The 15,695-nt window shown below is 35.8% G+C and overlaps 1 protein-coding gene across 2 annotated transcripts in view; it reads right to left on the reverse strand.

The window, feature by feature from the left end:
• The window catches only part of PDE11A (phosphodiesterase 11A), a 123,914-nt gene that overhangs the window by 62,540 nt on the left and 45,679 nt on the right, over nucleotides 1-15,695 (reverse strand). For both annotated transcript variants that reach the window (XM_027896714.1, XM_027896713.1), the window contains exons 3-9: nucleotides 15,304-15,393; nucleotides 13,036-13,176; nucleotides 9,545-9,609; nucleotides 5,792-5,924; nucleotides 3,309-3,384; nucleotides 1,843-1,910; nucleotides 1,390-1,482 (exon numbers count right to left, since the gene is read on the reverse strand). In XM_027896714.1, the coding sequence (XP_027752515.1) occupies nucleotides 1,390-1,482; nucleotides 1,843-1,910; nucleotides 3,309-3,384; nucleotides 5,792-5,924; nucleotides 9,545-9,609; nucleotides 13,036-13,176; nucleotides 15,304-15,393 (666 nt within the window). The remainder of the gene's footprint in view (nucleotides 1-1,389; nucleotides 1,483-1,842; nucleotides 1,911-3,308; nucleotides 3,385-5,791; nucleotides 5,925-9,544; nucleotides 9,610-13,035; nucleotides 13,177-15,303; nucleotides 15,394-15,695) is intronic.

Here is a 15,695-nt window from a genome sequence, read left to right on the forward strand (position 1 = left end):
AATGAATCTTGAAGGAGGCCTGACAAGGTCTCTTTTCCTCCTAAATGAATATATATAAAGGAATAATAAATAAAGCCACTTATCCTTATGAAGTTTTCTAACACAGTCTTACTGACTTAAAAAAGCCTTAATATGCCTGTGTGGGCCACATGATAGAACCTCAATGCACAGATTACTATTTCCAACCCTAAAGCAAAGGAAAAAAAAGTCTTCATAGCAATCCAGTTTAGTTTTTGTTTTACTGGAGAGATACTCAAATCTATTTTTGTGATTCTTATTTTAATGGTGGATACTGTATAAACTCAAAGGAGTTACACAGTTAAAGGCTGCATGCATCAGGAATCACAGAATATGCTGAGTCCAGCTCTTAAGTCCAGCTCTTAAGATCATCCCTAAGAGTCCCTCGATCATTTTCTTCACTTAGGACACGTGGAATTTGAAACAATACCAAAAATCTTAGCAAAGTTACCCTTTCATCAGAGAATGTTTTAAGATTAAATGGTCTTGCCTGATGCTTTTTAATAGATGTGAAATTTCATTCAAGCTGTTCTTAATTATTATTTTAGTAAAAGTAATGCAAATTTGCAAAGCTATCCTCAAAACTCTAAGCTTTGTTCTTGCCAAGATTTATTTTAAATATGATTACAATTAAAATCTCCAGATATATGATAGAGAATAGTGCTGTATTGTTGAATCTGCTTATAGAAGATTAAATAATCATAGTTTTTTAAAATGGTCTGCATTTTAGAATTTACTTCACAGGAGCTGGTAGATATCATTAACTGGAGGGGAGCTGAAACAGTTGAACTTGAAATTAGGCAAAAAGAAAGAAAGCTTTCCACCCATTTAGCTCCTCTATTTTATAGAAAGACATGATTTGTTGGAATGCCAGGACCTTGCATTATGTATTGGCCTTGATCCACAGCAGAGCTCTTCCTGAGCTGTCACCCATCCTGCTTTGACTCTGTTCTAGCAAGACATACATCTGATAAGGGATCAGCAGACGTTACTTTTGATACTAAAAATCCTACTGACAAGGAAATACATATGACACGTAGATTAATTCGTACACTTACATCTCTAAGAAAATAGATTCTCCACCACCACTGTTGCACCTTCCAAAGGAAAAAGCACAGGCATCCAAGGAGGTATCTAGGTTCAAAATTACTCAAGCTATGCACAAGCCCTACAACTAATGGTACCTTGAGAAAGTTTCCCTTCAGCATTACATTAACAGGACAACACAAAGTGCAGAGAGGTAGATAAACAAAATTATTCTACCTACTGAATAAATATATAAATAAATTACTGAATAAATTCAGAAGCAGTAGGCTCCTTTATGTGTGACACTTAGGGGTAAGAACAGGTGCCATGAAGATGTACACATACATCAAGAGCCACAGACTGTTTCGCCCAGGATTTCTTCACTTGGTCATACATAATTGTGTTGTTGATACCCAGGCCACAGAAAATAACAAAAGCCTAAAATTAAAAAAGAGGAAAAAAAAGAAAAGAAAGTAAATTATAAATCAGTTATAATACAAATACAAAGATGAGTGCTGGCTTACTCAGTAAAAGAAATTGCATGGAAATATTAGGAATAATCATGCTTAGACAGGTTATCTTAGGAATGCAGGTAAGTCACTGACCTCCAGATGAGAGAGATCAGATGCCAAAACCTTGTTTTAATTAGGATGCAACCTTACTAAATGAGGAGTTCTGAGAATTAATATCAAATCATAAATCTAGACAACATATTCTTTCCCCCCTCCCTAGCATTACTCAGAAATACCAAATCCTGATGAAAAGTATGTTAATGCTAAGAAACTAAATGCCTCTTACTTCAAATAGTCGCTGGTCAGCATCGTCAAAGGATTTCCCATCAAGCCTGTTCAACACTTGAGCTACCCCTTTAGAAAGAGTTAATATGAATTAATTCTCAGAGTGTTTTATTCATTGGTAAAATGTAAAATACATATTTCAAACTGAAAAGCAAAATTGCAAATATTTCTTCTGAAAATCATTAAACAGACAAACATGCAGAAGTCTGTACTGATATGAGTACTCTGTTTACTTTCAGTTGCTATTTCTTTACTCTCAAAGTTATAATACTACAAATCTAAAAGTCACTCAGTGTTTTTCACAAAAGGTTAAAAGATCTGTTTGAGTAAGAACTTCAGCACTTTGCTAATAGCAATCACACAAGTTGTCCTAGCAATTTGGAGTTAGCAATAAAATGTACCTTCATTCTTAAAATCTTAGTTGTTTTAGCATCGCCTGCGCATATAAGTTCGTTTTTACTCATGACTGATCCATTAATTAACTGGACCAATGAAAAAAAATGCATTTTCCTTAAAACACTTGAAAAAGTGTTCAAAGCTCTTGTCTGTATCTGAACTAATACTGATTTCTACTGCAAAAACCTATTTCCATTTCATTTAGCTACCATATGCCCTTAAAAAAATCCTTTAAGAGTTGTCAGCAGTCAAGGAATCAGATTCTTTCTACTTCTTTAAGATAATGCACACTTCACAACAAGCTGTACTTTTAAGACTCAGTTCCCACATCATCTCTGCTAAAAAAGCTCAAATATCCTTCATGATACCCAGTGCCTTCAGCAACGTACTACTGATCTCAGCTCTCACTGACAGCCACACCACACAGGGATCTAACTCTTGCCCTGATAATTTAAATTACTATGGCTTTGACATCAATTCTACTGTGGAAAGTTAGCAGAGGAATCTGGCATTGGTATTTACAAACAGCACTCCTTTTTGTGCCAAAAGTAGTTAAAGAACAGGGCCAAATGCAGGTGTAGCATAGCTGGGAAGCCTACTACCAAACATCAAATAAATCTCTGTCACATCCTGATCCAGCAAACACCACTGCAACAGGCAACTCTGACAGCTGCCACAGCCCCTCCAGTAAGTCTTCCCTGACTGTGTATCATTAGAGGGAAATGACCATTTGCTTGACTGCAGAAACAGCTGCCTGAGTAGTGTACTAAAGAGGGAGACCCAAGAAAAACATCAAACATTTTTCACTAGCGTTGTTAGAATTTTTGTTTTCATCTCATTAGTCTTAATGTTCAATATATAACTTAACAGTGACACAATTGGAAAGCTGAAAAAGTCCATGCAGTACCCAAGTCAAAACATCCCTTCTTGGATGTATACTTAGCATGCATCCTAGGTACCATAACTTAACAACATTCAGCTGTGAAAAAGAAGAAAAGGAACACTGCATTAAAAAGACAGAACTAAATTTACATTAGCACAAAAGTTATGCAGCTATAAGGAAGCTCTTACCAATTATTTGGTGGGTGCTGTTCCATATAGGAACACACAGAACAGATCTTATGTGAAAGCCAGAAATTTGGTCAGCCTGAAATGTAAAAATGAGAGCTCCCATTAATTGTAGGTACCATTTGCAGCTTTTTAAATTATATTAATAGAAATGTCAAGGAGTAAGTATATGTTTACAAATGTCATTCCATATGGATTGGCTCTCACTCAGAAAAAAATTCTGCTGAAACCTCATTCACAGTAACAAGAAGTCCTAAGGTTTATTCTAAAAATTGCCAAAGAAAATATAAACATTGGCATCTTTGACGCACAAAACTTATACTATTTGAGTGTGATTTGGCATTAAAGACAAACTGCAATTGAGGCAATGTCCAGACAAATCCTGGATTACTTACACTGGTGGATTAATGGAGACAACTTCCACTGAACAATTGTGCCTTAGAAATACTCTTCCCAAGTGTCAAACTGAAATTGGACTTAGGAAAGCAGCTGTAAAAGAAGGCTTACAGGAAATTTTGCGTTTTCAAGAGTAAGTGGGGAATTGTGCAGAAGTGCAAGTTAATAAGAAATGGAAGGATGGAGTAAAAACCAATATTTGAGGTAATTGGTCCTTTTGTTCTGATGACAATTTACTGCCTCATTTATTGTTTTCTAATACAGTATACAACTTCACAAGTTATTATAGGTGTCACTGATTCCCTCTTTTCTACAGTTAATAAGCTTTATTCCTTAGCGTCACTGCTTCAAAATCTGATGAACAGAAAATATTTTTTAAAAAGAAATTAGAGTAAGAGTGGCATGAGCCCTCTCACAGAAAACCAGGAGATGCTCTCTTACTAATACTGCCAGTGCTACAGGCAATCTGTAGTAAAAGGAAAGTAAAGAACCAGCAATAATTCATACACTGGAAGCATGATGGGATCACTAGCCAGCAAAATATATAACTCAGGTTTTGACAAGATTGCTGCTTAATATACATATTCAGAACTCATCACTGAAATCAGTGACACCTAAAATCCATAGAAGCAGGGGAACAGTTGTTACAGATATATGGCTTAAAATGAACTAAAAAATACTTTGGCATTAAATTCTTGGTGAATGAGTTGAAAATTGAGCATCAACATTTGAAAACAACAATTAATGTTCTGAAAAAAATTAGTGTTTTCAACAGAAGCAGAGAACAGAATATCTGTTCACAACTACAAATGTTTGTAGGTATGATTCTATCTAAGTCATAAGGGATACTATTTTTGTCCTACTACACTTGACTACAGAAACAATTGAATGGAAAACCTGAATTTAAGAATTAAATTTTCAGAGGAACCCATCAAAAGAAAATAATTGTTGCCCTTTGTATTGTTTTCTTTTTCTCTACATAAATTGGGCAGTGCCTCTAGCTTGGAAAGGACCGTGAAACAAATAAGAAACAGCTGAATTATTCAGGACACGAAATAATAAGAGTACAACTGCAAACATCAAGGATTGGCATGCTTTATGCTAGTGTGTCTAAAAACCCCAGGCAATAATTGTACTTCTAGAAATTCTGAACATATTAACATGAGCATAGTTCTCTTGTCCTTTTTTTACAGCTGGCCCCTTATACTTTTCTTGTTTCAAAAAATTCTGGGTGTTTGAGAGATAATCCCTTTAATGACGCATGGAATAAAACTTGAACCAAGTCAAGTGTCAACATGAAGCACTTCCAAGCACACTTATTGTAGTAAAATAGTTTAGGAGACTTTCTGAGCAAGGTTGTCCACTGATTAATGTGCTGCCCAACTGCTGGCTAAGTCCTCCACAGTAATACAGTTTCACTGGATAGAATTCAGTGAAGATTTTGTCCTTCCATATAACTCTAGTATTTATTTAGAGGTTAAGTATACACATAGGCTTTTATCTGCAGCTACAGCTTTCTACCTGAGGCTGGAATGAATAAAATACACAACACAATAAGATACCTTAAGATACACAAACAACTCTTATGGAGAGTGGTATCTATCTCGAAGAAATAACTAATCCAGTGTGTATTTGAGCAAATTAAAGGTTAATTGACTAAGTTAGATCACAAACAACATTTTTCTGCCTTGATATCAGTTCTGTTTACACCCAGTGTGTGTACAGCCCCAGTGACCACAACAGCTAATGATGGTGGCGCTACACTGAACACCAACAAATTTTCAGCAATAAAAATCAGTTTGCATAAATATCAAAGCTAATGGCAGATGACGTTATCACTTATAAATAGGAAAAAAAACGAATCACAGACAAAGTAACTGCCTAAAGTCATACAATATTTCAGTGATCTGTGTTTACTGTATAAAGCCATGTCAACACCGGAAGACCAGCAGGAGCACATACTGGTTAGAAAAAAAATTCAAAATAAATATTCACATGTTTTAGAGCTACTTGGACATAACGATAAAGTTTTTATATTAGTTTCAATGCAAAAAAGACAGCATATATTTACATTTCTAAAAATCTCTTACTTCAGCATCAAAGCGAGGATCCTGATAGGCATCACTGATATTCACTGGGAGACCTGTGGAAGCGACGAGTTCAGCAATGCTATTATTTACTAGCCAGTCAGAATAAGATGATTTCTCCACACTGTCTTTGAAACTATCAAAATGCAGAGCAAGGGAAAAAAAGAATACAATCAGTGTTACTTGCAAGTCCAGCACGTCTTACATGCATATTCACAGAAAAGGCAGAACCATTCACAATTTTTAATGGTTACCAAGAATGAACTATGGAAAAGTAATTTGGTATTTACTGAAATGGTACCTCAAAAATTCTCTCCTTTACATAGCTCTTTCTATTGAAAATAGCATCAGCAGTCCAAGTAAACAAAATATAATATATATATATTACTTTATCTATGAATCAAGTGTGGATTTTGTTCCAGGTTTCTGTGGGATATAGGCCTGCCCACCCAAAACTCTAAATAATATCAGGGTATTTTTAATTCTTAGTTCTTCAAAATGTCTTTTTTTTTTTTTTGTCTGAAATAACAGACCTGAATGGTTGAAGAAGGGATCATGAAATAAGTCTTAAACTCAATACTTGAAGTATGTTGCAGCAGGTGGATCCAAGCAGTCACACAATACTTGAAGGTTTCCTTTTTTTTTCTTAACCTAGTTGAGCTTCTGCCACAATTACTGAGGGGCTAGAGAGCTATCACTAAATGAGCATAAGACACTAGAATTATGGGCTTAACTCACCACACTCCACTGCAGCTCCTCCAGAAAACTCAGTATCTACACAGACCTTAAAGTCCTCTCCTTAAACCCCACCTAATCAGCAGGGAAGTTCTCACTGACCTATTGCAAGCAAGTTTTTGACATTGGTAAGGTCTAGCTATTCATGTGTGAATAAACAAATGCATATTGTCTTAGTTTTGAGAAGAAAACTGATTAATTTTTAGCACCTGAGAAATATTACTTAGAAAAAAGCAAGGAAGAAGCTATGGAGAAGAGCACAATAGCTGGAAGCTTCAAAGTAATACTCATGAATGAAAGAAGGATGCACAGTAAAATCCTTGAAAGACTCAGTCAAAGTGAAAGGATTGACTTTATCAGCTGCATTGATCCTCTGTAGACTAATTCAACTACGTCACTCGTCTGAAAGACTATAAAGGTAATAATAATGATTTACACAAATCTAAGTGTATCAACTTTCATTTGGGATAAGAATTTTGAGTGACTATAATAAATGTTATGTGTATACTTTGTCAGGAGCTTATTCATAAATATAAGGGGTTTTGTGCTAAGTAAAAGATTCACATTTATAATTCAAAATTTATTTCAGGACACCAATACATGAGAAGCAAAAAATCTGTAAGGATAAGAATCTAATTTCAAATGCATAGTTCCCAGTTTATAACTTAAAATTCTGAATGGTATTGTTATTATAAAAAACATAAATCAGGACTGCTTTATGGATGTCAAGCACTTCAAGGAGCAAATGAATTCAAGTAAAATAAACAAAATAAAATCCATGAAGAAGTTTTTCAAGTAGGTTCTGTTATGTTGAGGGATTTCAGCAATTCCTCTGTACCAGCCCAAACAGGAAGGAGCACAGATATTTTTGCCCACACAACACATACTCTGGCCCAGGCAGCTGATCTGTCCACTACCAGTGGAACTCAGGTCAGAGGACTGTAATCTCAGCTACCTGCTAAAATGTAATCCCATCTGCAAAAATGGTTTCTTCTGTGGAGGGAAGACACAGCCCACAGCACATTCCATCAGGCTCATCTTCATCTAGAATATATCAGAACTTAACCCTCAAGACTGCTAAGTTTTATGTATTATTTTTTCAAAGGAAGAGAAAATTTAGGAGACTTGGCAAATCTGTACTTCAAGAACAAAATCACTCTCAAAAACAAGCATCAGTGTGCCACTATGCATAATAAACAAACTTGATTATGGTATGATGGAAAATTGCAAACTGAACAGATAAATTCAAGTGTGGTATTGCAAGGCATTTCTTTACAATCAACAGCAAAGAAAAAAGCTATGAATATTTATTATAATATTTAGGGATCAAACAGATGAGCTGCTATCAGGTAGATGTAAGGAGTGCAAAAGAAAAGCCAACTTCAACTCTGTGAGAAAGTACATTAGAGCATGCAAAGTCATATTGTCTTAGGAGCTTCACTCTCATTCAGACAAAACTTATAACTAGAACTGTCTTCAGCCTACACTTTATTTTAATTTCCACTAAAATTTCAAAGAAAAAAATATTTATCTTATGCTGTAATGATAAAGAAACTCATCTTGCCATTTTTTTTCCACATGAAAAGTCTCATGACTTTACATCAGTTACAGCTGCAAAATGTAGAATGAAAAGGGCAAAACTCACTACAAAAATACTCAAATGTCAAGAGCTCACAGCACTGTTCTGTATCCTAAATAACCTTTATTTTCCCACTACAGTGCCCGTAACTCAAACCGTGCCTGTGCTAGATCCAAATGTGACATCATATCCACCAGTCTAACCTTGATCATTGCAAAACCAACTTCACTCTTCACTGGATGAAAAAAAGACCAAGAAAAAGCAATTCATCTTTATATTAAGACACACAGAAATATACCTTCATAAATCTTAAAAGACTAGGTGCTAGGTTGCACATGTTTATTTATGTCTTGGACTAAAGAAAATAATCTTGACCTGACTACATGTGGAGCAGGCTACTACAAACTGCTTTGTGGAGACGTGATAATATAACTATGGTAACAAGAAATGAGCCAGCTTGGTTATCTTGACACCACTCTACATTGTTTTGAATAATCTGGCTACAGATCAAGTTTGAGAAAAACAGGAATAACAACCATATCCCTTGATTCATACTCCTGTCCCTGAACAAAAGAAATGTATTTTCACCCCCTAGGAAAGACCAACTGCTACTCTGAAACTCTGGCAAAAGAAGTAACTCATGATTGATGAATCAGAGATTATTTATTAATATTTAAATCTTCCTATTTCTTATCACTTGTTTTCCATTTGCCTCACCATTCCCATATCTGAAGCAGTGGACAGGACATGATAGAGATCTAGCCTCTACCCAGCCTTCTGTGTGGCTCTGGACTCTGCTCTCAGTTTGCATATCTTAAAAATAACACCCACCCATCCTTGTAATGCTGCAAGATCGATCCATGAGAAGGTTTAAGACAGCCATTTGATATAGAGACTTCTCATTCAGAATCAGTATGAATTAATTTGCATAAAATGTATTATATTTTATATGACGTGTTTATCATATTTGTGCTCTGAGGTTTCTAGGCTTTCCAACTTGACAAGAGCAGAAACAAAATTTTGCTGGAAACTTTTCAACACACTGTACGGAGGCATTTTGTAAGAGATCAACAAACAATCTAAAATAATTTTATTATTTTTAGTTCAGTATTAACCATGCAAAACAGTATCTGTGTGTTATCCACAAATTCAACAACAAAAAGTCAGTTTTTTCCTGGTTTCTTACCTGAGACACTGATACAATGCTATTGCATATATATATATACACACACAAATATATGTATAAATATATGCACATATATTTATTCAAGCAAGTCTCCATTTGAAGCAAACATGAATCTCATCTGATTAAAAACTGTAGGCTCACACTCTTCAATCAAATCTACCCTAAGTTCCATAAGCAAATAAAAGCTTGGGGAATAAAATTTAAAACTTTGTGGAAAAGGAAGTAATCTAAAACCACACAAGACACAAGCACTAACCTGGTGTCAGTATCAGCACTGCATTTTGGCGATAACAACTCAAAGGATTTTGTAAATTTCACCACCTGTAAGAAAAAAAAGTAAAGATTTTTATTAAGATTAATATCTAACAAAATAGTAATGTGAGATTCCTATATTTAACCTGTATTTTTATCAAATGATCTTAGAATAAAAATACAATCTGTATTCATTCCCCCAAAGGAGAATTCACGTTCAAAATACATGCTGTGCACAGTTCACTAACAAATAATATAAAATCGCATGATATCTTTCAATCCCACGAAACTATCTTCTAAAACAGGATATGCTTCCCTTTAAAGGCTTTCAGAATGTGAGTTATGGAGCTTTACCCAAAATTCACTTGCTTAATATAGGGACAAAACCAGAAAGACCTATTTGCATTACTAACTGCAACTAATTACACTTGAAAATATGTGCCAACAGCACTTATATGAAATATTTTAAGAATGGCTGATATGGCACACAACAGAGGTCATACGTTTTTGGATGAGTTCCCATCTTTGCTTCAGTTCTGTATTGTAAAAGTTTTTTGCACAATGTACAAATGACAACATTTTAGGCGTGGTTTAATATTGAGTTACTCTATGGAGATTTATTTTGACATATAGGTTAAGCCTCCAAAATGTGGGGAAATCAGGAAAATAACTGTTTTGCTGCTTATAAAAATTACCAAGTGAGTGGAAAGATGTTATTCTCCTACTCCAAATTAACCTAAGATTTACGACCATTTCAAAAAAGTTTAGATTTTTTGGCCACATTTCACAGTTTGGTCAAGTGGAATAAGAACTCTGCTTATGGTTTGAGAAAAAAACCCTCCAAGCTCAAAGGTAGAAATAGTACCAAGAGCAGAAAAATTAACCGAACATAGCCACTGAGAACTTGCTAACACAGTGCACTGTTCTGTGAAAAATAAAAATCATATTATACTTGTAAACACAGTGACATTTCATAACAATGGAGTAGAACTGTCTACTGTAATTATAAAATTGGGGGAGGGGAATTTAGAAAGAAAAAATAAACTAGAAACATTACAATACTATAGCAGAACATATGTAAGTGAAATACAAACCTTGATCTTGCTTTTATGAAAGCTAGTATAATTTAGGGAAAGCTCCACTGAAATGACTTCATTTTTAGTAACTTAAATGAAATGAGAATCATATCTTTCCTCTAAGGAAAAGGAATGGTTTTTTTTCTGCCATACAAACAAACTTATGAGTCTGTCTCTGATAATCATTTAGACTTGTCACAGCCCAGCAACAAACAACCAGCTGCAGAGTCAGTGAACACAATAATACTTGGATAGAAAAAAAATGATATCATCAACAATGTTTTTATCCTTTAACTATTTCTAAAATCAGTAGAAAGAAGGACAGTTTGTGCTGAATAGTCTGAAAACACTTGAGGGAGCTACGAGTATGAAGGCAGCCACTTATTTTACTACTAAAAACAATATTCATAAAGAGTTAAGCATTTTTAAAGAGGCTTTCCTACCATATAAATATCAGTATTGCAAAGTCCCAGTGAAAGCCCCTGTCAAAATATCTACCTGTTCAACTTCACAGAGCTCTGCAATGAAATGATTATTCACTGGTCAAGTGCAAAGAGCAATTGCAATAAACCAAGCTTACTTAACTAATGCTGAGATTCGTGTTTTCATTTCACCTGCTCAATGTAAAAGCACATTCCTATCACTAGAACATGACTATGTCCGCACTTGTATGCAAATCCGTCTTTTCCAATGGATTTTGTGTTACAAGAGGACTTACCTTTTAACAGCATTTTCATTATTTAGGAACTGAGACTGGTTCTCATTATTTATTTTGCAAAGTAGCAAAGAAACTTGTTAACAGGGGCAAACACAGCTATTCCCAAACAGACCCTGCCAACCTAAAGTGAGAGGAAAACTTCCAGGAAGGAAAAAGTCTCATGGAGTAGTGGCCACCAAAAGTCACTGAGAAAACTCCCTGTGTTGCAGGTTCAGCCCTCACTGTCTTGCTGTTCTTCCACACTAAAGAATTAGATTCCACAAAAAAGGATTAATGAGACAAGTTCAGAAGCTGATTACTGTGAAGACACTTATTAGACTGCTGTAAACCCAGCTGAGTTGCTGAATACACAGGATCGTCAGCTAACAAAGTCTCGATGAGTTTATTTTTAGCTGTGATTTCTGAGTTCCCAGTAGTCTGATTGAAGAGACAACATGTTTGCATACTAGAATAGAAGTTACTTATTTCAGTTTTCAACATCAAACAACAATAACAGATGCAAAAGTATGAAAACTATAGCAATATCAACAAAGATACCTATTACTTACTGGAATGTATGCAGAAAAGGCTAGTTGTAAAAATGAGCATTAAAGATTTGGTTGATGATACAAATGTTTGTTGTTCTGAAACTGTTTGCAAGCACCACCCATTTGATAAGTCAATGGCCTGAAAGTGCTAGCAAGGTTATAAATGTAAATTAAGCTACTGATAGGATTTTTCTTTCCTTCTTGTGGCTATATCATAAAAGAAAGGAGTTGAGCAAATAAATAATTGACAACAAATCAGGTAGTTTTTCCTTTTTAAGCAGACCACAAGAGCACCTTGTTTCTCAGCTAAGAAGTCATAGCTGCTCTGTAGAAAGCACTAATTCCATCACACAGACAACTGAGAATCATAGAATATCAGCTGGATCACACACCAGTGATAGTTTGATCCATCAGCAGCTTACAGACATCCATTAAATGCCTTCTATTGCCCATAAGGAATCACAAGTTGTATCTTTCAGTTTCCATCTGAAAAAGTGCTTATATTGGTTTAGCTCAGATGGTTTTGATTTTCTTCATAGTAGCCTGCAGTAATGATACATTTTAGTTATGTGATGAAAACAGCATTTATAACACAGGGATGTTTTGCTGCTCAACAGTACCTACACAGGTTCAAGGCCTTCTCTGTTTCTCATTCTGCCACCCCAGTGGAGGCATGCATAACAGACTGGCTGATTCCAGCTAATTAAAGGGATATCCTATATGATACTATACAATGTCACACTCAGCAATAAAAGCTGAGGGAAGTTTCCACTGCACATGATGAAGCCCTGCGTTGCTGGAAATGACAGATCACCTGCCTGCTGATTGGAAGGATCATATGAATTCTTTGTTTTGCTTTGCTTGCGCATCCAGCTTTTGCTTTACCTACGGAACTGTCTGTACCTCAACCCACAAGCTTTCATGCTTCTAGCCTTCCAATTCCCTTCCCCATCCTACTGGGCTGTGTGGGACTTAGCTGCCTACCGGGATTAAAACACAACAAGGGTATTGATAAAAATTTGACCTGTACCTAACTCACATTTAGGAACAACATGTTGGAAGAATTCTTGCTGTCCAGTACTTACATATGACGGGCAACAGCTCCACTACAATGAAAGCAAGCGCTCAACCACTCAAATATAAGTCTTTCTACAGAGTGTGCAGCTGTACTTACAGGTGATTCGATATCTTCCAGAAGTAAGACTGAGCACCGTTCACACTTCAGCAGAGTCTGGGCCCGATGCATAATTTTCTTAACAATTTTCTCTAAGTCAGTCTGTTCCTCAAAGAGGTCATTCACTACTTCCAGTAATGCCTGCATATAGGGACAGAAAACTCTCTTATTGGTTGTAGAATTAATAAATACACGGAGCATTGCAAAGGAGGTATCATCCTTGGGATTGATCTTAAAATTAATGATCCATTGAAATCTTCTTTCAAGAAAAGTTCATAATGTTTATGGCAACAGAATTGGGGTGGTGGTATCTGAAGAAAGAAAGAAGTATTTCTCAGTTCATAACTAGGCATAAACCAAGTTCTAGCGAACAGTGGGAATCTTTCAAACAATTTTACTTTGGTCCAAAAATGAAAAAAATGGCTGTAATGCAATGAAGTATGAATTGAGTTACTTGATTTTCTATATTGAATCTGCTAGGGCATTTAAACTCCATTTTATTATTTTATTACCCAATTTTCATGTTCAAAGCTGGAAAGGAAAAAACCCCACATCAATACTTCATATTCTAACAGTATCCTGATCCAGCCTTTACCAGTAACATGTCTGTAAAATACAATGCTTCAAAATTGAGGGCTTTCCCTCTCATTTCATCAACTTTTTAAAAAATAAGCCCTGTCCTTTCTTACCATGGGTCCAAAGAAATGTGCTTTTTTCTTTATTTTCATTTAGGGCACTGACACTAAAGAACATCAGTACAGGTAAACATATAAACTGGAGCGGTCTTAGCTCTTCTAACACAGTGGTCATCAGCAAAATTTTGGTCCCAGTCACTGGGAGTTGCTACCATTGATGCCCAGTGTGATACTGAAGGCATAGTATGGACTTGTCCACCCCTTGGTAATTGCCAATTAACTTCAGCCATGGACTAGGCAAAGCTAAAGGCCACCAACAGGCCAGAATGCAATTATGTACAGGCCACCATGTAGCTGTCAAATGGCAATGATATTTGTTATGTTTTGCACGGCTGAAGCAGCAACAAGAAACAAAGAATCTGTATCTCTAACCCAATTTCCTGGTACATCCAATCATCAGAATTTATCCTTTTCTAATGAAGAATGACAATGTCTCTAACACTTTTCTGCTGAATGCCTCTCTCAGAAGATTAAACACTGTTTCCTCAAAATTCTGTATTGTTCCCTGCAGTCTGGGAATCTGCAGCAAATTTCAAGCCTTTGCGTAGTCAAACAACTATTTTATTTGAACATCAAGCAAAGAAAAAAACTGGCAGACAATCTTTTTTATTCCTTAAGTCTCTTCTGCATCTCCACCCCAAAATATAATGGTCTGTTGTCAGACCTGGACCAAAGACAAGCTCACATTCCTCATGACCCTTAAATATAAGAGCCATTAGAAAGGGCTATTGTTAGTTTTCAAAGTAGTGGAAAGCATTAGTTTTCACACATAGAAAGCACCAGAACCGTGAATATAAAAATGTCAATATACAGGCCCAGACCACTGTATTCTCCCCTATTTTGTGAAGGAAGAATAGGTTCAAAACTATCAGCTTTGGAGCTGGGATCCATGCTAACAAAAGTATAACTTCCTGTCATCATTTCAGGAAGGGCAATTTAAAAACAACAACAACAACAACAACAAAAACCAACCAAAAGCAAAAACCTCAAAATTACAATTTTATTTCTTGAAAAAAATTTTAAAAACTCTCTGACAAGTAAATGACATAAGAGCTCAGCATTATTTTCACTTCAGAACCTCCTGTCCCAACTCATTCATGGCACGAGCAATCATGAGTAATGCATCTATGCAGACACATGCTGTCAAAACCCTTCACAAATAGGGGCTTCTTTCCTGCTCACTTTTAGAAAGATATATCTACATTATTTGCACATGAATTGAATATTAAAAATTCAGGATGGAAAAGGCTTGATATTACTAGAATTTTATGAGAGCTTGAATCTCTGCCAAAGTAACTCTCCCTCCTGCACTGTCTATGCCACAAATGCAATTGTTTCAGCACTACAAAACATAGAACCGACGTCAGGAAACAACAGCCACCCCCAAGAGCATTAATTCCCTCCCACGCTCTCCGCTTGCTGCTTCAATCAAGACAGAGATCTGTTGAAAATACAGTTTTTGAAATGAAACATAGTTAAAACTGTCTGCTTAGCAAACAGGTACACATAGTTGGAACCTGAAGGAACAAAAGACCAAAGTCTGATATTAGTCCACTATGTGTTTTTTACTTACTCTGCTTCTGTCATATTCCTTCCTTGAAGCTGCAAATAGTTGGGCGTTGGATATGGCAATCCCACAGAATGGGAGGTACATCTGCATCACCTAGTACGAAAAGAAATTCAGAGTTACTAAAAACAACTGCAATTGTTTATAGCAAAGAGACCTAAACTTAGGGGACATGTCCCAGGAGAGTCTCAGTTCACTCGCTCTTCAGCAGAACACTGAACACAAAACAAAATTATCATGGGCAAGGCACATAAAATGGGTGGAAGAGAGATCAAATATATAGGAAAGAACAAAAGCAATTAAGTTCACAGGTCCCAGCAGTGAGTGTCCTTTGTAATTTCTCTGGAAAACTGCAGATTCTTAACGCTATAAAACGTCTGCTGAAGACTGCGTTAAAT

This window comes from Empidonax traillii, unplaced genomic scaffold, assembly GCF_003031625.1.
Source record: "Empidonax traillii isolate 1590-97213 ecotype Southwest subspecies unplaced genomic scaffold, ASM303162v1 scaffold513:size879593, whole genome shotgun sequence".
Taxonomy (NCBI): Eukaryota; Metazoa; Chordata; class Aves; order Passeriformes; family Tyrannidae; genus Empidonax; species Empidonax traillii.